At 49.0% G+C, this 18,303-nt stretch overlaps 3 protein-coding genes across 7 annotated transcripts; 2 read left to right on the top strand and 1 right to left on the bottom strand.

The window, feature by feature from the left end:
* The first annotated feature begins 503 nt into the window (after positions 1-503).
* On the top strand, positions 504-3,978 carry Scrn2 (secernin 2). 5 transcript variants are annotated; one of them, XM_074045922.1, is made up of 8 exons: positions 504-614; positions 919-1,092; positions 1,390-1,571; positions 2,058-2,257; positions 2,684-2,896; positions 2,996-3,161; positions 3,260-3,440; positions 3,658-3,978. In XM_074045922.1, the coding sequence occupies exons 1-8, from the start codon at positions 552-554 to the stop codon at positions 3,814-3,816; spliced, it is 1,338 nt and encodes a 445-aa protein (XP_073902023.1). In that variant the 5' UTR covers positions 504-551; the 3' UTR covers positions 3,817-3,978. The 5 variants fall into 5 exon arrangements, with proteins under 5 accessions (XP_073902023.1, XP_020010744.2, XP_073902024.1 ...); XM_020155155.2 differs by having other exon boundaries at positions 2,681-2,896; XM_074045923.1 differs by having other exon boundaries at positions 506-578; positions 2,681-2,896.
* Positions 3,979-5,099: 1,121 nt separating this feature from the next.
* Positions 5,100-9,993, bottom strand: Lrrc46 (leucine rich repeat containing 46). Its single transcript, XM_074045925.1, has 8 exons — positions 9,706-9,993; positions 9,511-9,613; positions 7,806-7,914; positions 6,872-6,918; positions 6,499-6,608; positions 6,278-6,347; positions 5,847-5,992; positions 5,100-5,580 (listed from the first exon to the last, which is right to left on the bottom strand). The coding sequence occupies exons 1-8, from the start codon at positions 9,713-9,715 to the stop codon at positions 5,204-5,206; spliced, it is 972 nt and encodes a 323-aa protein (XP_073902026.1). The 5' UTR covers positions 9,716-9,993; the 3' UTR covers positions 5,100-5,203.
* Positions 9,994-10,051: 58 nt separating this feature from the next.
* On the top strand, positions 10,052-17,697 carry Mrpl10 (mitochondrial ribosomal protein L10). The gene is made up of 5 exons (XM_074045926.1): positions 10,052-10,209; positions 12,090-12,259; positions 15,046-15,210; positions 15,454-15,598; positions 16,726-17,697. Exons 1-5 carry the CDS (start codon positions 10,158-10,160, stop codon positions 16,980-16,982), a joined length of 789 nt encoding a protein of 262 aa, XP_073902027.1. The 5' UTR covers positions 10,052-10,157; the 3' UTR covers positions 16,983-17,697.
* The last annotated feature ends 606 nt before the right edge of the window (positions 17,698-18,303 follow it).

Here is an 18,303-nt window from a genome sequence, read left to right as displayed (position 1 = left end):
ATGTATCTTTGTGCCTTTTAAAAAAGTGCATCAACTTGGGCTTGAAGTGCGGCTCGAGTGGAAGAACGCCTAACTAGGGGGTACGAAGCCATGAGTTCAAACCCCAGTACCTCCAAAAAAAAAAAAAGTATAAAAGTATATCAATTTAAGTTATCCCTACGTCTTCTGGCTTGTGACTGCTCATATATATTATTGGAATTGCGTCTTTGGAATTCATGCCAGAACTGAAGTAGTTTATGTTCTTCCTTAATTCCAGATAATTCGGCAGTCCTCGCTGTTTTACGAATCTTCCCGCTTCATGCAGGCTCCTTTCCACCCCCAGTTCCAGCTCCCCACAGTGAACCCATCCAAGAAGCCCACGGATTCATCCCAGACTTTATCAGGCCGGAAAAAAGGCACCCAGGTACCCCCAACTGTTCGGCTCCTAGAAGTGGTGTTAGAGCGCGACCTTGTGGAAAAGTGAGGAACTGCAGATGTTCTGTTCCGGCCCCGGCCCCGGCCCCGCCCCCCCGGGGCCAAAGGCCTTCCAGGTCACCTGGGACCCTGGTCCAATGGGATTGACCAGACCCGAAGCGAAGGTAGCGGTGTCCGAGACCAAGCTGAGGGTCTTGGAGGTAGAGACGGTGACAGGCTTACGGTACTGGGGACGCGAAAAGAGGTGGACGGAAGCGGGAGCGAGTCTCTGGGCATGCGCAGGAGCATGGGACTCGGAGAAGGGTGGGAGACTGGAGAGTAGGGTCTCCCAGTAAGGGCAGGATCCTGGGAACTTGCAGGGTCTGTGCTGCCTGCTGACTCGAAGCCCCATGCACAGTTTGTGTACACCGTGCACTGATGTGCGTGCAGAGCCCTTGGCACTGTCTTCTCTGAGTGTTTGCACGTGTTGGGAGAGGAGCACCTTAGGCCTGGACCTCTTTGCAGATGGCAACGTGGAGTCCTGACACCCCGTGTTCCTGCGACTGCTTTGTCTCTGTGTCCCCGGCCTCCGCCATCCCATCCGTGATCTTTGCAAAGAACTCTGACCGACCCCGGGACGAGGTTCAAGAGGTGGTATTTGTACCAGCAGGCGCTCACAGCCCTGGGAGTCGCCTGCAGGTGGGTTAGGATTTACAGGATGCTGGCAGGTATGGTAAATGTAGGCATTCTTCTAAGACCTTCTTCTTCTGCTCCCCAAACTTGGGAAGCTGTCAGATATAGTGAGACGATTATGAGCTTTGAGTCCATCAACCTGGACCTCCAGCTTATTATTTCTTCTGACTGCTTCAGCTTCCTCATCTGTAAAATGAGAATAAGATCTTCCTCAAGGCAGTGTGTAAGGTGATTAACAAATTACCAGCACAGGGGAGTTTCTGCCCTTTCTGAGTGGGCCTTTCCTTTTTCCTCTACCTGCAGTGCACCTATATTGAGGTGGAACAGGTATCGAAGACTCATGCTGTGATTCTGAGCCGCCCTTCTTGGCTGTGGGGGGCTGAGATGGGCGCCAATGAACATGGCGTCTGCATTGGCAATGAAGCCGTGTGGACCAAGGAACCTGTCAGGGAAGGAGAAGCTCTGCTGGGCATGGACCTACTCAGGTGTGAGCCCACCCTCCTTCATCCCCCGAATTCTCTCCTCCTCCAGCCTGGTTGGTCTACAGGGACCTCCGCTCTCTACTGACCTTGCCCTTGTGCCCTCACCGGGGGAGGCTGCCCTGGCCCTCCTCTCTCCTGGCCCCATCTCCACAGTCTGATAAGGAGCCTCTCCTAGCCCAGAAATAGGTAGCAACAATTTCAGTTTTTTCTCAAGAGAAGACTTTTTTTTCTATTGAAACCTCATGTAGAATCTTGCTTTATAAAACTGATGAAGATGGAACAGCTCTGATTGAAGACAGGTGGGGGTTCAGGGCACTTCTCTCTCAGGGATGATGTTTCAGGCCTTTTCATGGAATCTTCAGGGCACAGCTTGGAAGCCACTGGCATGACTGTGTTTAATACAACCAATGCCAGTGGATTTGTTGTGTGACTTGAATTTGTCACCAAATCCTTCTGGGTCACTTCTGTCTCCTGCCCTCTCTTTGCCAGACTGGCTTTAGAACGGAGCAGCACTGCCCAGGAAGCTGTACATGTGATCTCGGGCTTGTTGGAGCGCTATGGGCAGGGGGGCAGCTGTCGGGAGGACCCCACGCCGTTCTGCTACCACAACACCTTCCTGCTTGCTGATCGGACGGAGGCATGGGTCCTGGAGACTGCTGGGAAGCTGTGGGCTGCTCAGAGAATCCAGGGTGAGGGGCCCAGTCCTGGGGACTGCCTCTCAGAGATTGTCAGCCTTGGAAGGTGGGAGAGTCAGCAGAGCAGGGAGTCTCCATTCAGGTGCCACAGCTTAGGACATCCTGGGAGACATCCCACTTAAGACCTATTGTCTTCCCCTCCACCCTTACTTGGTTAAGGCCTCCTCTCCTCCAACCTGTTCCTTCCTCTGGGAAGCCTTCCTGGGCCTCCCTGGGCAGTTAGCCTCCATTCTATATGCAAGCAGGTACTGCTTTGCTATTGCACTTATCTCTGTGATTATTCTTTCTGTCTCTCCCACCATCATAGGCCCCATGAGGTTGTTCTTGTCACCATTGTCTTCTCAGCACCCAGCCCAGTGCATGGCACAGAATGGGGGGCTCCATGATAAGTAAATGACTCTCCCATCTCCTTTATAGCAGGGGCCCGAAACATCTCCAACCAGCTGAGCATTGGCACAGACATCTCTGCTGAACACCCAGAGCTTCGGAGCCATGCACTGGCCCAGGGATGGTGGGATGGACAGGGCACTTTTGACTTTGCCCAGGTCTTCTCTCTGACCCAACAGCCTGTGCGCATGGAGGCTGCGAAAGCCCGCTTCCGGGCCGGGTGTGAACTGCTGCAGCAACAGCAAGGTCTGTGAGTGGTGGACCTGGAGGGTGACGATGCTAACAGCCCTGCGGTCTTTCTACACCCCCTCTGCCTGGGCCTTCTTATCTGCTCTTATTTGACAGGGAGCATCACAGCAGAGGTGATGATGGATATTCTCAGGAACAAGGAGAGTGGCATCTGCATGGACTCTGGAGGCTTCCGTACCACTGCCAGTATGGTGTCCATTTTGCCTCTGGATCCCAAAAAGCCCTGTGTCCACTTCCTCACTGCCACACCAGACCCATCCAGGTGAGGGTGAGGGAGGGAGGAGGAACTGGGGAAGGCGTACCAGACAGGGGAGATGGTGGTACGTGACCTACCTCAGTCCTCTGTCCTTATCCCATTAGGTCGGTGTTCAAACCCTTCATTTTTGGGGTAGGGGCAGCCCAAGTTCCCCAAGTGCTATCCCCCACTTTTGGAGCCCAGGATCCTGTTCGGATCTTGCCCCGGTTCCAGACTCAGGTGGATCGCCGACACACGCTCTACTGTGGACACCAGGCAGCCCTGGGGCTGATGGAGAGTGGGCAGGTAACTCCCTAGGGAATAGAGGCCATGCTGGGGAGGATGACACAACTCTCCCCCTAACTGGAAACATGAGGGGCCTGGAGTGGAGGAGGATGCAAAACTGGGAAGAGGGACCACCACTCTGCAAAGTTAGCTGCCCAGGACAGTGTGAATAGATAATCTTGACTTTCTCCTGCTGCACAAGAGGGCACCTAGTCCCTAACTTGGCCTTTCCTGGTAGGAACGGGGGCAGCAACTCCGGCAGAAGCAGCGGGACCTGGAGCAGGAAGGTCTGGAGGCTGTGCGGGGGCTGCTGGCCAGCAAGCAAACCTCAGTGCTCCAAGAGCTGGGCAGCCTCTTCCAGGCCTTTGTGGAGAGGGAGAGCCAGGCTTATGCATAACCACAAACTCCTCCTGGCCCAGGTGGGTGCAGAACCCCTGTTGCCAGCTGCCCTGAGTTGGGGTGATGGAATTGGAGTGATCCCTTCATGCCTTCAGTTGTGTTCTGAGTGCCTGCTGTGGCCTTTGTTTTTAATAAATGTTTTACTTCTTTGTTCAGTGAATTGGATCCCAGGTCCAAAGGGAGTGGGGATGAGAGAGCCAAGTGAGGGCAAAGGGCAGCACCAAACTGGCTGTGGGGACTGTGGTGTGGTACCAGGTAGCAAATTTTTTTTTTTCAGTCCTGGAGATTGAACTGTGGGCCTTGTACTTGCTGGGCAAGCACTTTACTCTTGTGCATTTTCTTTTGGTAGAACTGGGATTCAAACTCTGGGCTTCATTCGTGCTAGGCAAGTACCCTATCACTTGAGCCATACTTCCAGTCTTCTTTTGTTTGTTGTTTTTGAGACAGACTGTCACTATATAGCCCAGGCTGGCCTGGGACTCACAATCCTCCTGCCTCAGCCTCCCAAGTCTAGGATTACAAGTATGCACCACCATACTCAGCTCCTAGGCAGAAAATTCTAATGATGGAGAGGATGAGGACTGGACCTGCATGTTGTGGTGGGGCTGTGAGGTCAAGAAGGGAATGTCTGCATGTGAGCTACTGTTTGGGGTCAACTAGGACCACAGGCTTTTGGTCCTTGACTTGGACCTGAGGGAAGGAATACTCCCTCAGGTGGCAGTAAGATGTTCCCCTTGGGATGGCATCCTTTATGAGGTAGTGCCCACTTCCTGTCCACTCCACTCAGGAGTCAGGAAACCAACCAGGGATCTGGAGGTGATGCCAGCCCTTTTAGGTCATTTTGATTCATTCCTGAAGACTGAGAACTTGCTCTTTAGAATCAGGCTGCTGTTAAGGATCTGTTTTTTTTGTTTTTTGTTTTTTGTGTGTGTTACTGGGGTTTGAACTCAGGGCCTACACCTTGCACCACTCTATCAGCCCTTTTTTGTGATGGGTTTTTTCAAGACAGGGTCTCACCAACTATTTGACAGGACTGGCTTCAATGTGATCTTCCTGATCTCTGCCTCCTGGGTAGCTAGGATTATAGGCATGAGCCACCCGTGCCGGGTTTTTTTAGGGCTCTGTTTTTTTGTTGTTTTTGGTGTTACTGGGGTTTGAACTCAGGGATTCACACTTGATAGGCAGGTACTCTTACTACTTGAGCCATGACTCCCTCCTAGGACTCTGTTTTTTTCTGCTCCTGGTGCTTTTACTGGTTCTTTCCCTTGATATGTCTCCCCAAGTGATGAAAGGTATTTCAAGTCTAGAGACATTTTATTAGAGAGGGGTTCTTGCCATATCTGAGGTGTTTGCACAGGAGGGGAAGCACATAGAAAGAGGTCACTTCACTTCTTGGTTCTTTTGGTCACAGTTTTAGTTGTCCTGGGGGTCCCAACCAAAGAGGCCTTGGGGGCTGTAGCTTCTGGGCCCCCCTTCATTGCCAGAACAGAGCTTTTCTGGCCCCTGGAAACCAGAGTGCATGGTTTCTTGGTGGTAGAGGTGGTCTGGGGTGAGGAGGTGGCCTCAGGAGAAGGGGGTGACTCCTTCTCCAGCTCTGGAATGACAGAAGTGCTGCTGTCCCCTGCCATGGGCACCTTAGGCATCAGAGGCAGGTCAGTGAGGGCAGGCTGGGTCTCCATCCTCAGAAGGTGCTCTGTCTGGGCAGCCTGCTGCCTGCGCTCCTGGTGCCTGCTCATCTCCTGCTTCAGCTCCTTGAAGAAGCCTGAGAGAGAAGGGTGGTGGATGGACCCTGGGGCTTAGCAGGAGGGCCCTGGGCTCAGGGAGGTCTCTGGCTGACCTTCTGTCATCCCTAGTAGGGAGGAGCCTGAGGCTGGGGCTGGAGAGAGGTGAGTCCTAGCATGCACAGGATGGTACCTGGCTGGCCCTGTCCACCACCTCTGGCCCAGATGCTGGCTGGGCTAGGACCACTCCCTAGACATCCCTCCCACAGGGCCCTTGGAGGCTATAAGCCTTGGACAGCAGAATCACCTCGCTCTGAGCAGAATGGGCCACTCAGCTCTGGGAACTCATCCTCATCATCTGAGGCTTTATCCTCATCATCTGAGGTCCAGCGCTCCAACACAGGCTGCCTGTCCAAGTCCAGGAGCAGGGGCAGGGCTTCTATCACCATCTTCCTGCAGGGCAGAGGAGCAGACTATCCAGGAGAATGTCCCTTGTGTGGAACCTGGGAGGGTGCAATGACACACACCACAGCACCAACACCTAGAGGGATGCAGGTCCCCTCTGCTCTTGGGGCAAAAGCTCTAATGAGATGTTGGGAATGGATTGAGAACAGGGAAGGCTTGGACTATGGGAGTGGAGAAAGGGCCATGGATAGGCCAAGTTTGCAGGCTGAGAGGGAGCCACATGGAATCAGAAGCGGTGCTCACTCAGCACACCACTGCTCTCATCTTTCTTACCTGTAGCCCTCCTGGTTGGTGCAGGGGTTTCCAGCCAGGTTGAGGATGAGAACGCTTTGGGGCAGCTCATCTGTATAGCAGAGAGAGGGAGTGAGGGTCTCATACCAGCTCTGAGCCTGTGAGGATGAAGTGTATACATGCAGGATGGAGGGTAGGGGTGGTGAATGCAAGCAAAGAGAACACAGGGCATGCTTCATGAGCCAGGGCAAAAGCATTCTTACCCAGCTTCAGCGTTTCTATCAGGTTCTCAGACAGGTCCAGAAACTGAAGGTATGGGAGGTCGAGGAGGTTTTCCACCTGCCTGATTCGGTTTCCTGCCAGAGACAGGAAGCTGTAGGAAAAGGAGGGTGACAGAGTCAGAGCTGAATCATAGGCCAGCTGGAGAAAGTCCCTCCAGGCACCTTGGGCCCCTGCTTAGGCAGATGGATGGCAAGTGGGGATACATGCCTTTTTGGGGGTGAAGAAAGAGCTGGACTTACGGGGTCCTTAACTGATAAAAAGCGAGGTCTGGGGAGCTCTGAGTCAAGTCCTGGGGCATTGCCAGGCCCCACCCACCCTTCAATCCTTCCCCACCTGAGCTTTGGCACCACATACCGTAGAGTGGGGATGCAAGCCAGGTTCTCAATTCGCTGGATCTTATTCTGCAGGAGGAAACCAAGCTGAGATCAGGTGGGAGACTTTAAGGAGATGAAGTCCCCAGACCATGTCTACTCTAACAGCTGGAGATGTACTTTGGGAACGATCACCCACTCCTGGTTGGAGTGACTGGTTGTAATTCCTTTGAGGAAGATGATTTGCTTTCTCTCCAGGTGGAGAGTTAAAGGTGTAAACTTGGGGCTGGCTAAACTGGCACAATCAGAGGGACCTGGGAACTGGAAAGAGGCCACTAGGGAAATGGAAAAGGCCTTAGGGATGGTTTACATACCCAGAGGGAGCAATGAGCGTATGCTAATTTGATCTGTAAAGTTTCTGTGGAGAAAATTCAAGGGAGCTGGGTATATGCAACCTGGGGAAGGCTGAAGATTACCCCACCCCCACCACACACAGCCTTCAAGGACCTAAGGATGTAGAGGAATCTTCATAGTTTTCCTCTTCTTCAAAGCAGTGAAGTGGGCTTGAACTATGTAACATGAATAATTTAGGATAATAAAGCAAATGTCTAGAGTAAGAGAAGTCTCTAAGGAATAGTGATTCAGCTGGGCCTTGGGGTGCATGCCTGTAATCCTGTCACTTTGGAGGTAGAGGTAGGAGGATCTCAAGTTTGAGGCCAGCCTGGGCTATACAGCAAAACCCTGTCTCAAAAACAACAACAGAAAACAAGACCATTGATTCACAAGCATGTTCAGAATTTGTTTTGGGGGATCACTGTTTCAATTCAGAATTCCTGACTCATCTGGGAATGGTTTAAAGGAAGGTCTGCCTGCCTGAAAACCAGGCATATACAAGATGATCCATTTGGCTGCTTTCAAATTACAGACTCGGTCCACAGTGGGTGAGGGGAGAGGAAAAGCAGGGGGCAAGAAGTTACCGATTGCAGATAGAGGCTGTGAATATTCTGGAGTCCCTCTAAATTCCTGATAATGGTAATCCCTTCCCGGTCCAGGCGGACAGTCTGCAGTTCAGCAAGGGTGTGAAACCTGAAGAAGAATGGGCAGAGTGGTGTGATAGAGCCCACTTCTGGGTCTCACAGCAGGAAAGGGAGGGAGGAAGATGGAAGGTGTTTCAAGGAGGATGGTTAAGTAGTTTTGGTCAGATGTCAATAAAAGCTATCTTTGGTGGGGGGATTGGGGTTTGAACTCAGGGCTTCACACTTGCAAAGCAGGCTCTCTACTGCTTGAACCACGCCTCCAGTCTAATTTGCTCTGGTTATTTTGGAGATGGGGTCTTGCAAACTGTTTTCCTTGAACCATGGTCCTCCTGATCCCAGTCTCCCAAGTAGCTAGCATTGCAGGTGTGAGCCAGTGGTGCTCAGCTCAGGATGAAGTATCCCAGTCATGAAAGTGGTTTGACCTGGATCTCTGTGGGTGGCCCTGGGAAGTATGCAAGCAAGAGAGAAGTACGGCCACCTCTGGGAAACTGGGTGATGGCCTCTCATGGTTCCTGGAGAGACTCAAGAGGCAAGAGAAGCCTTTCTCATGCCAACTTGGATAGTAGAGGCAGGGGTGGAGACTGGATAGAGATGCTGTCATCTCTACTGGATGAGTCTTCCTCACTTCCTTTTTGAGTGGTCCATACAAGGAAAATCACTTGTTTCATCCACACATTCATTATTTTCACATTTACCAAGTGCCTCCTAGAAACAAATGACAGAGTCCCTGTCCACTACTATTAGAGAAGCAAGCCAAACATCAATGACAAGTGGATGCCAGAGGCAAGTACAGACATGATGGGAGTACATGGACTGTGCACTAAGCCCAGAGTAGAAGGATCCTGGGGGCCATGAAAATGCAAATTCAATAGGTCTGGGGCTGGCCTGAGATTCTTATTTTTTTTATTTTTTTGGTGGTATTGGGAATTGAACTCAAGGCCTTGTGCTTGTTAGGGAGGTGCTCTACCATTTGAATCACTCCACTAACAAGCCCCCAGGTGATACCAATGTTGCCCCCACCTCTGGGTAATAATATGGTATTAAAGTGTGAGAATATGGTATAAGAAATTGCACACTGATGGGGAGTGGCTGGGAAAAGGCTAAAGAGATAGCAGAGGAGAGTTCACGCTAAGGCATATGAATTTTACTCTGGATCTAACAGAGGACTGAGGGAGGAAGTTTCTCTCAGGGAGTGCCTGATCAGATTTGTCATTTATAAGGACCATTTTGGTAACAGTATGGGGAGGTCAGACTGGGGACAGAAAGACAAACTAGGAGTTTGTTGAGTTTGTGATGATACCCTTACCTAAGGCAGGTGAGTGAGAACAGTGAAAAGAGAATGACTTTTTTTTTTTGAGGCAGGGTCTCACTATATACTCCAACCTGGCCTCTCTGTAGCTCAGTCTGGACTTGAACACACAATCTTCCTACCTTAGTTTCCTAAATTTTGGGATTATAGGCAGCCGGCCACCACACCCGACTTAAAAAGAACAATCTTTAAGGTGGGAAAATCAATTGGGCATTATCACTGACTGGAACGTGAAGAGACAAAAGACGAATTGACAAATGAGTACAGCTCAGGGAAAGGGACATTCCTGTGCTTCAATCTTCCAGCATCCCTCTCCGTCCTCCCCCACGCACTCACATCTCTGACAGATCATCATCCTCAGGAAAGGTCAAGTTCCGCTTAGTGATAAGTGCTTCAGTAATGCAGACACCCCCTTCCTCTGGACTCTGGGCATGATTAGCTGTGAAATGATAGTCCAATTGTCAACTTTCTTCATTCTGTACCTATTATTGTCCAACTGTTCTACACACCAGCCCACCCCCCCCTACTCACTGCTAGGCATAATCTAAAATAAACCGCGGCTGGCCTGAGGCGGAAGATGAATGGAGTCCAGAAGCTTGGACGACTCCTAGCGATGGTAGGTAAAGAGAGAAGCCCACAATTGGAAGAAAAGGGAAACAGGCTGATGCAGAGAAACTTGTTGCGGGTGGGTTCGAAATCAGAAGTAAATCGGAGGGGATGGTGTGGAGTCTAAGGGGGAATGGAGGTTGTAGGCAAGAGACCAAAAAGGAGCCGTTCCCCGGAGTCTGGCGTCGTTGCTAAGAGACCGAACGCCAAGTCGCGCGGGAATGGCTGGGTAAGGGCGGGCTCTACTGGTCCGGCTCTGCGCATGCGTAGTATGCCTCAATCCGGCGGATGCGCGTCCGTGCCGGGGAATTCTTTGTCCCCCACAATCCTTAGCTCCTTCCGCCTCCTCTTGGCTCCAGTTTGTTTTTCCGGTGGCTATGGCTGCTTCCGTGGTTGCGAAGCTGCGGAGGGGTCTCCTGCCCCAGGCGGGTAAGGAACGACCCAAGACCTCACTGCATATCTAGCCAGCACTCTAATCCTCTCCTTCTCTACTCTCCTCTTCTCTACTTCTGACCCTTCGCGTCATCTCTGACCCCAGACAGCTCCTGGTGATCCATCTAAGTCTCTGGCTTTACCCCATCCAGTTCCCTGCGATCCCAGATTCTGGTAGTCACAGCAGCAATCTCACCAACAATATTTATTCCCTATGCCCCAGTCCCCCTGCCTTGGGTTTCTCTAACCTACCCCCCAGCTCTCGCCGTCGACCCCAGAGTGTCCTTTTGGACTTTGGGACTTTTGCATTATACCTCCTTCTTAAGGTCTCAAAATGTCGCCTCCTTAAGCCCTTTCTCGCCACCTTTTGTATAGCAGATTTTCTCAGTTAAATTTGTAGTTTATACACTTTATTGACCCCTTAGTCCCATCTCAATCGGTAACTTAGCATTTGCTCTTGTCTCCTGTTAGACTATAAAGACGGGACCGTGTTCATTCAGTATTGTCAGTAGGTGGCGTGGTACTTGACGTTATTAAGCATGCAATAGATACTTGTTTAAATTTGAGACTTAAAATAGGCCAGGGAGTGTGATAAATGTTTTACATGTATTACCTCCTTTAAATCTAAAAGCACACTATGAGGGAGACATTGTTCCCTTTTCACAAATGAGGACCCTGAAGTTCAGACCAACTGAGTGATTGGGCAAGGTAACAGCTAGTAAGTGGCAGAAGAAATTACAACCCAGTTCCATCTGATTTCAAAGCTGCTCTTAGCAGTCAGGTTTTGTGGCGATTGACATTAAAACCTCTTGCCTCAGCCAGTCCTCATGGGCTCTGACCATTAGAGCCACCTTCTAGCAGACATTTTTCCTGAGGTCCCATCTCAGTCTTGGGAAGGGTAGAAGGTGGGAAGTTCCAGTCTTGGCCCTTGTCTTGAGGATGTCAGGGCTTTTGAGTGTCTCCTTGTTTTCTGAGGGTACTCTCAAGCTTTGCCTGTCAACAAGAAGAGAAGAGGAAAGAGAGACTTATTTGCCAGAGCTATGAGGATGGCGTAATGGTATTTTCACCTCTTGCATCAAGAAGCCTCAGAGTGGGGTTAGAGCCTGGTTTTAACTTTAGCATGCATCAGCATCACCAGGAGGGTTTATTAAAATACTGCTTGCTTGGCCCCACCCCAGAGTTTCTGATTCAGTAGGTCTGGGGTAGGCATGAGAATTTGCATTTCTAACAAGGTCCCGGATGGTGCTGGTATTAATGGCTGAGTGGGGGTGGGTATATTTAGACAAGCCACTGGTTTAGACCAGGGGCCACTATGTCTTGTCTTGTCTCTTCTCTTCTGTTTTCTTTTTCTTGGCAGAGCTTGCAGTGGAACCCAGGGCTTCACGTATGCTAGGAAAGTGCTCTACCACTGACCTACACCCTCAGTCAATGATCACTGTGTTTTATAAATAAAGTTTCATTGGAACATGTCCTCATATGCTTACATATTGTCTAGGGCTGCTTTTTGGTAGAGTTGAGCCCCCAAATTTAAAATTTTTACTATGTGGTCATTTAAGAAAAGGTCTGCTCTACCCTCTCCCCTTTTTGCTTAATGTGTTCAAAATACTTTCTACTTTGTTCTCATTTTTTAAAAATCCCATTTCTGCACTGAAAAGAACTGGAGAAATGGAGCCTTCAGGGATCAAGCAATTTACCTAACGTCACCCAGTAAAATGAGAAGAGAAGGTTTGGGAATTCAGGATATCTGGCAGGCAGTTTCTTATTCCATTGTTGTGCTGAATGTGTCTCTGTCCAAAGTGTGTGCTTTTTCTCCATCTGTAGCAAACTAGGGCCCTCAAGAGGCTGCATTTCACCATCTTGACCATCTTTCCTCCCAGGCCTGGTACCCATCCTCCAGACTGTGCGCTATGGCTCCAAAGCTGTAACCCGCCACCATCGTGTCATGCACTTTCAGCGGCAGAAGCTAATGGCTGTCACTGAGTATATTCCCCCCAAACCTGCCATCAACCCAAGATGTCTGCCACCACCTCCTAGGCCCCCAAAGGAGGTAAGGAGATTGGGTCCATATAATTTGGTGGTGGGATGGTGGATTAAAATGATCTTTTCTGCTGGGCATTGTGGTAAATCCCAGAGCCCAGAAGGCTAAGGCAGGAAGAGCACTAGTTTGAGGCAGTGTGGGCTACATAGCAATTTTGAGGCCAGTCTGGATTACATAGTGAGACACTGTTTCAAACACCAAAAAACTAAATAAAATACTTCTCTCACAGTGAAGCAGGACTTCAGGCCACAGTCCTCACATCATTATTTCACTTTTCCACTTTGACTCTGAGGGCCACATGCTTTAAAGTGAATCTGTACTTGATTCTACATTGGCCTTTGGGCCCTGTAGATTGGATGGGCCTCTTGAATTTCTTTCATGTTTTACCTATTTCCAAAAATGTGTATGTGAAGGCTACCCAAGCAGGTGAGGGAATAGGAGATTATCTTTCTTGTCTTTTAAAATTTGTAGTTCTGGGGAATCAAATCCAGGACTTTAGGCACTCTACCACTAGGCCATACGGCTCTGCTTTCTCCTGTCATAAAAGGAGCTGAGACTTCCACATTTTCATGGAGGAATAACAGAAGTGTTCTGTCCATAAAAAAGGAATAGGGCTGGACGATGGTGGCTTGCACTTGTAATCCTAGCTCCTCAGGAGGATCACAGTTTCAAGGCCAGCCAGCCCCAGGAAAATAGTTCGTGAGACCCTATCTCAAAAAACCCATCACAAAAGAGAAATGACTCAAGGAAAGAGCGCCTGCCTAGAAAGTGGGAGGCCCTAAGTTCAAACCCCAGTACTGACAACAAAAAAGAAAAAATAAACCAATGGTTCTTGTTATTGTAGTACCTAAAACATTCTAGTTTTCTAGTTGTCTACTGCTACATAAGGACTCTGATAGCTGTCCTCTCCTGCTGGAGAGACAGTAACGAGCAATTGTAGCCTGGGGGATTTAATTCAGGTGTCAAACACTGATGGAGGAGATGATCTTGGTCATTGAGTAGATTCTTCAAGGAAGAATGGGAAGACAACCTTGCATCTGGGTTTCTCCTGTGAAAACGAAAGCAATCTGAAATGGGCCCTTGAACAGTCAGCCTGTGGAATAGTATTAGACACCATTATTCAGTAGTTGGGCCTATTTTACCTAGCACTTATCTTTGACCCAACTAATGTGTTCTTTGAGATAGGGTCTTAGCATATTTCCCAGGCTTGTCTTGAACTCCTGGGCTCAAGAGATCTTTCTGTCTCATCCTCCCAAGTAGCTGAGAATACAGGTGCAGTGCCCCTCCCAGTTCAGCCCAGCTAAAGTTGCCTGACAACTTCATACATATCTCAATTCATACAAATTGAATGTAATTTTTCCAGTTGTTTTTTTCTACAATAATTTTTAGTTCACAGCTATAGAAGAATCTAGAACAGTATGTGAATAATGACTTTCTGGGATGATGGAGATGTTCTCTATCTGCACCATCCAACATGGTAGCCACTAACCATATGTGACTACTGAGCACTTGAAATTAAGCTAGTGTGACTGAGGAACTGAATATTTTGTTTGCTTTTTTGAGAAGGGTCTTGCTATATAGTTCAGGCTGCTCTGGAACTTGCTGCGTAGCCCAGGCTGGTCTCAAATTTCCAGTTCTCATGCCTCAGCCTCCTGAATGCTGTATGTGCCATCACACTCAGCTAGGAACTGAATTCGTAATTGTGTTTGATGTCATTATTTTTTATATCTTTTTTTTCTTCTTTTTGGTGGTACTGGGGATTGAACTAAGGGCCTCACGTGTGCTAGATAAGTGCTCTACCACTAGAGCCATTCGCCCAGCCCTTGATTTTAATTACTCTAAATGTAAATAGCCACATGTGCCTAGTGAGCACTATATTGAACCAGGAAGATCTGGAACCTACATTTAGCACACTGATGTATCTTCCATTATTTTAACTTGTATGAATTAGTACTGTCATGGACTCCTGCAAAGAGCACCATGACATCTAGGCAGTTCACTGTTTAAATAAATTTTAGAATGTTAGCTTTGGGGAGAAAAAAAAAATCTCTTAAATAGTGTTTATGGAGGTCTGTAAGTACATTCTTGGGTCCTCAAGTTCTCATCTTTGATGGTTCAGCTAGGTATGGCAGAACAGACCTGTAATTCCAGCACTAGGGAGGCTGAGGCAAGAGGATCAGGAACTCCAGGTCAACCTGGGATACATAGTGAGACCCTATCTCAAAACACAAGGAAAAACAAAAGAAGCAAACAAAAAAGAAACATTGTTTAAGAAAATGAAGTCTTGCTTTGTGGAAAATGTCTCAGTTTTAAGCTAACACTGCAAGAGTTATCTGCATCCCTGCCTCCCTCCCTCCCTCCCTTCCTTTTTTTCTTGGCACTGGCAGCCAACCCTAGGTCCTTACAAGCCTTACCAGTGAACTGCACCCCCAGATCTATCTTGTATTTACAATTGGTAAAAGAATTCAACATGAGTACAGTGTCAGATTGAGAACTGGAGTCATTTCCACAATACTACTATCAAATAGCATTGACTAGGTCAACCTGCTGGCCTGTTTGAGGAAGAGCAAGTGTTCTCAGGCTTGCACACACTACTTTGATGACTGTGATTTGCTAATGCAAATGGAAAGGGTACAGTGGGAGATGTTATCCATCTCTGAGAGTCAGGAGCCTAACCCCACTTGCTTTCCAGTGTGTTGCACATATGGGCATCACCAGAAGTGAGCAGGAGGGAGCGAGGGATGCCAGGAGAAGAGACAGCTGACATCTCCTTGGCCATTCCTTCCTGCCTTCAGGAGTCAGGCCTCATCCGGCTCCTCCGTCGGGAAATAGCAGCAGTTTTCCAAAATAACCGAATGATAGCTGTCTGCCAGAATGTGGCCATAAGTGCAGAGGACAAGCTTCTCATGAGGCACCAGCTGCGGAAACATAAGATTCTGATGAAGGTCTTCCCCAACCAGGTAGGCACTGGGCCCTTCTGCTCCCATGCCCTCTAGATAGGCCTGTGCCCTTCTCCTCTCGAAGAGTATTTTGACTCCTCCTTTAGTCGGTCTAGACAAGCCACCCACTAGTCTGGTGCCTGGACTGTGGTTAGGGGCTAAGGGGACCCTTGGGTTGCACCCAGCCTGATGTGGTCCGTGACCAAGGTAAATGGCTTTTCTCTCAACTTGTCCCCCATCAGCCATTCTTCTCTGCCATCCCAGGTCCTAAAGCCCTTTCTGGAGGATTCAAAGTACCAAAACCTGCTGCCCCTTTTTGTGGGGCACAATCTGCTGCTGGTCAGTGAAGAGCCCAAGGTCAAGGAGATGGTGCGGATCTTAAAGGCTGTGCCTTTCCTGCCACTACTGGGTGAGCAAGTAGCAGTGCCAGAAGGGGGTGAAATGGGTTGGGTGCCACAGAGCCTGGTGCCATCTGCAAGGAACATCCTGTCACTTATGGAGCCTGAATCAACAGCATGATTGTTGAGGGCTGACTGTCACTAGATACCCATGTTGTCTCACTGCTGCAGGTCACTTCTGTGCTGAAGGGACAACAGGGAGGGCATAGCTGGGGCTCTGGGGCAGGGGAGGTGAAATTCAGACACCTTGAGTCTAACCACTCTGTGGGTGCTGAAACCCACAGAGATGAAGGCATTTAGAGCAAGTATTCCAAGGAAAAGTTATTCAGGGCCAATGACTGATTCCCAAGCACCTCGGACACTAAGAGTCACAGCGGGTGGGAGTTTTACTTTATAGAGAATATACCCTTGTCCCTAGGAAACCCAGATTTCATAGATACCTATGTTTATAATGTCCTTTCACATAACCCATGATTCTTATTTTTCAATTTTTTTATTGTAAGATACCCATAAAATTTACCATCTTTTTTTTTTGCTGGTACTAGGGTTTGAACTAAGCTCCTTGCACTTGCTAGGCAGGCACTCTACCACTTGAGCCACTCCACCAGCCCTTTTCGCCTTAGGTATTTTTCGAATACGGTCTCACATTTATGCCCCAGGCACGCCTGGACTGCATCTTCCAGAACTCCACCTCCTGAGTAGCCAGGATTACAGGCATGAACCACTGTGGCCAGTCCATCTTAACCATTTTTAAAATGTTCAGTGGTATAAGATACATTCATGTCATGCAACCATCACCTTTATCCATCTCCATAACTCTTTGTCTTGTAAAACTGAAAGTCTGTACCTATAAAACAGTAACTATTTCTTCTCTCTACTCTATGATCTTATCTTCAAGAAAATCTGAGAAACATTTGACTTTGGAAGGGTGTGGATGTTTTATGCAAGTTATCAGAGGGAAGGAGGAGAGGGAATTGATCCCCAACAGTGGGAATGGGATGGGGCACAAGTGGAGCCTAGATTCTGGGGCAGGCTAAGAAGGGTGAAGAGCAATGGAAAGCAGGCTCCTAAGTTTGGGACATTGTTTCCAGAGAAGAAAGGCATTTGCAGGAGGCCAGCTGACCCTGTGTTCTTCCAGGTGGCTGCATCGATGACACCATCCTCAGCAGACAAGGCTTCATCAACTATGCCAAGCTGCCCAGTCTGGCCCTGTTACAGGGAGAGCTAGTAGGAGGGCTCACCCTCCTTGTGGGCCAGACCCACTCTCTGCTTCAGCACCATCCTGTCCAACTGACTGCCCTATTGGATCAGCACGTCAGACAGCTACACGACGGGGACCCTGTCACATCAGCCAATGTGAAGCCAGACACTCCTGACCCTGTTCCGGACTCCTAACTGGCCTGTTTTACCCAACTCTGCTCATAAATATACTCTGCCCTATTGGCTGTGCTGTCCTCCATTGGATCTGTGGAAGAACTTGGGCTGGGGAGTGGCATGTGTGATTTGGCTCCCACTGACAATGACCTCCTTGGGTACAGGGCCACTTGGAGATGCAGAGGAATTCCATTTCAGAGTGGCAGCTGCTAATCACTGCCCTTGTCCTTAGTTTTCCCAACTTAGAACCCGATAGGAGCAAAGTCCTCCAGGTAGAAGGCAAGGAGGTTGAAAAGACAACGATCTTGCCTGACCTTGTCCACTGTTCCTTGCTATACATGTTTCCCCAGCCCACCCCCATAGAGTTGCAGCCTGCCATAATGGATCAGCTGAGTAATGGCACCTGTTAAAAGAGCCTTCTGTGTGCTAGGCTCTATGCTAAACACTGTACATGTATCGGTTCCTTTATTCCTTATCACGTCTCCATTTCACAGAGAAGAAAACAAAGGAATAGAGAAGTTCAATGCCTTTACAAAGTCTTGAAGTTAGTAAGTGGCAGAACAAGGACTTGAATCAGGGTCTCTGCTTTGAAGCCCTGAATTTTAACACTAGAACTTCCCCATTAGGTTACGCAGAAGTAGGTCCCAGGTGGCCTTGGATGTTAGTGCTCTGCCCTTGGGGACCACAGTTTTGTGAGAAAATGAAGTGCATTTACTGTTTATAAAGTTATTCTTGAGACTGTCTCTGTCATTTCTTGACCCTCTTCTCTTCCCACAAAATCCTGTTCCTTTGTGCCTCTCCCCACAAATGGCATCTCTTACATACTTGTCCTTTTGAGGTTAGCTGGCATTTGTGCCCAGTTGCTACTGTGTCTTGGATGGGGTAACTAGTATTCTCTGTTAACAAGGGGCTCTGGCCGGCTACAGCAGGAGGCCTTCCCCAAGTTTTGGGGAACCAGCAGTTCCTAACAAAGGAGCAAGGTTGCTTAACTACTAGCTTGCCATTGTCCTTGATTGGAGCATGTCCTGGGTGAATCCAGGGTTGAATTTGGGAAGATGGCTCTTCAGCATTCCTTCTTTGACTTGGAGCAATGCCACAGTGTCCTTAGTCCTGGACAGGCACTATCCTGATGAAGTGCCTGCATGAAGATCTGCAGTATTTTTTCTGTAGCCTGGGCCAGGACCAACTTCCCACAGTGCCCATCTCTGCAGATGCCCAGGGATGCTCAATCACTATGGAATGAATTAAAAGGCCCTTGAGGCTCCAGGATGCCAGAGGTGGTCTGCCCAGGACTACTTAATGGCTCTCTCTGCCTCAGCACTCTTATCCCTCTCCCCTGGGG

This window comes from Castor canadensis, chromosome 11 (genome assembly GCF_047511655.1).
Source record: "Castor canadensis chromosome 11, mCasCan1.hap1v2, whole genome shotgun sequence".
NCBI lineage: Eukaryota > Metazoa > Chordata > Mammalia > Rodentia > Castoridae > Castor > Castor canadensis.
This window is presented reverse-complemented; position numbering and strand designations above follow the sequence as displayed.

Excerpts from the sequence above, each read along its gene's own strand:
- Scrn2 (XM_020155155.2), top strand. The coding sequence starts at position 552 with ATGGGATTGACCAGACCCGAAGCGAAGGTAGCGGTGTCCGAGACCAAG. Across the intron at positions 2,258-2,680 it reads GGCTGCTCAGAGAATCCAGG|CAGGGGCCCGAAACATCTCC; the intron begins GTGAGGGGCCCA and ends TCTCCTTTATAG. Across the intron at positions 3,441-3,657 it reads GGCTGATGGAGAGTGGGCAG|GAACGGGGGCAGCAACTCCG; the intron begins GTAACTCCCTAG and ends CTTTCCTGGTAG.
- Lrrc46 (XM_074045925.1), bottom strand. Across the intron at positions 7,915-9,510 it reads GATGATGATCTGTCAGAGAT|GTTTCACACCCTTGCTGAAC; the intron begins GTGAGTGCGTGG and ends ATTCTTCTTCAG. Across the intron at positions 6,919-7,805 it reads ACAGCCTCTATCTGCAATCG|AATAAGATCCAGCGAATTGA; the intron begins GTAACTTCTTGC and ends TTCCTCCTGCAG.
- Mrpl10 (XM_074045926.1), top strand. The coding sequence starts at position 10,158 with ATGGCTGCTTCCGTGGTTGCGAAGCTGCGGAGGGGTCTCCTGCCCCAG. Across the intron at positions 10,210-12,089 it reads GGGTCTCCTGCCCCAGGCGG|GCCTGGTACCCATCCTCCAG; the intron begins GTAAGGAACGAC and ends CTTTCCTCCCAG. Across the intron at positions 15,211-15,453 it reads TGAAGGTCTTCCCCAACCAG|GTCCTAAAGCCCTTTCTGGA; the intron begins GTAGGCACTGGG and ends CTGCCATCCCAG.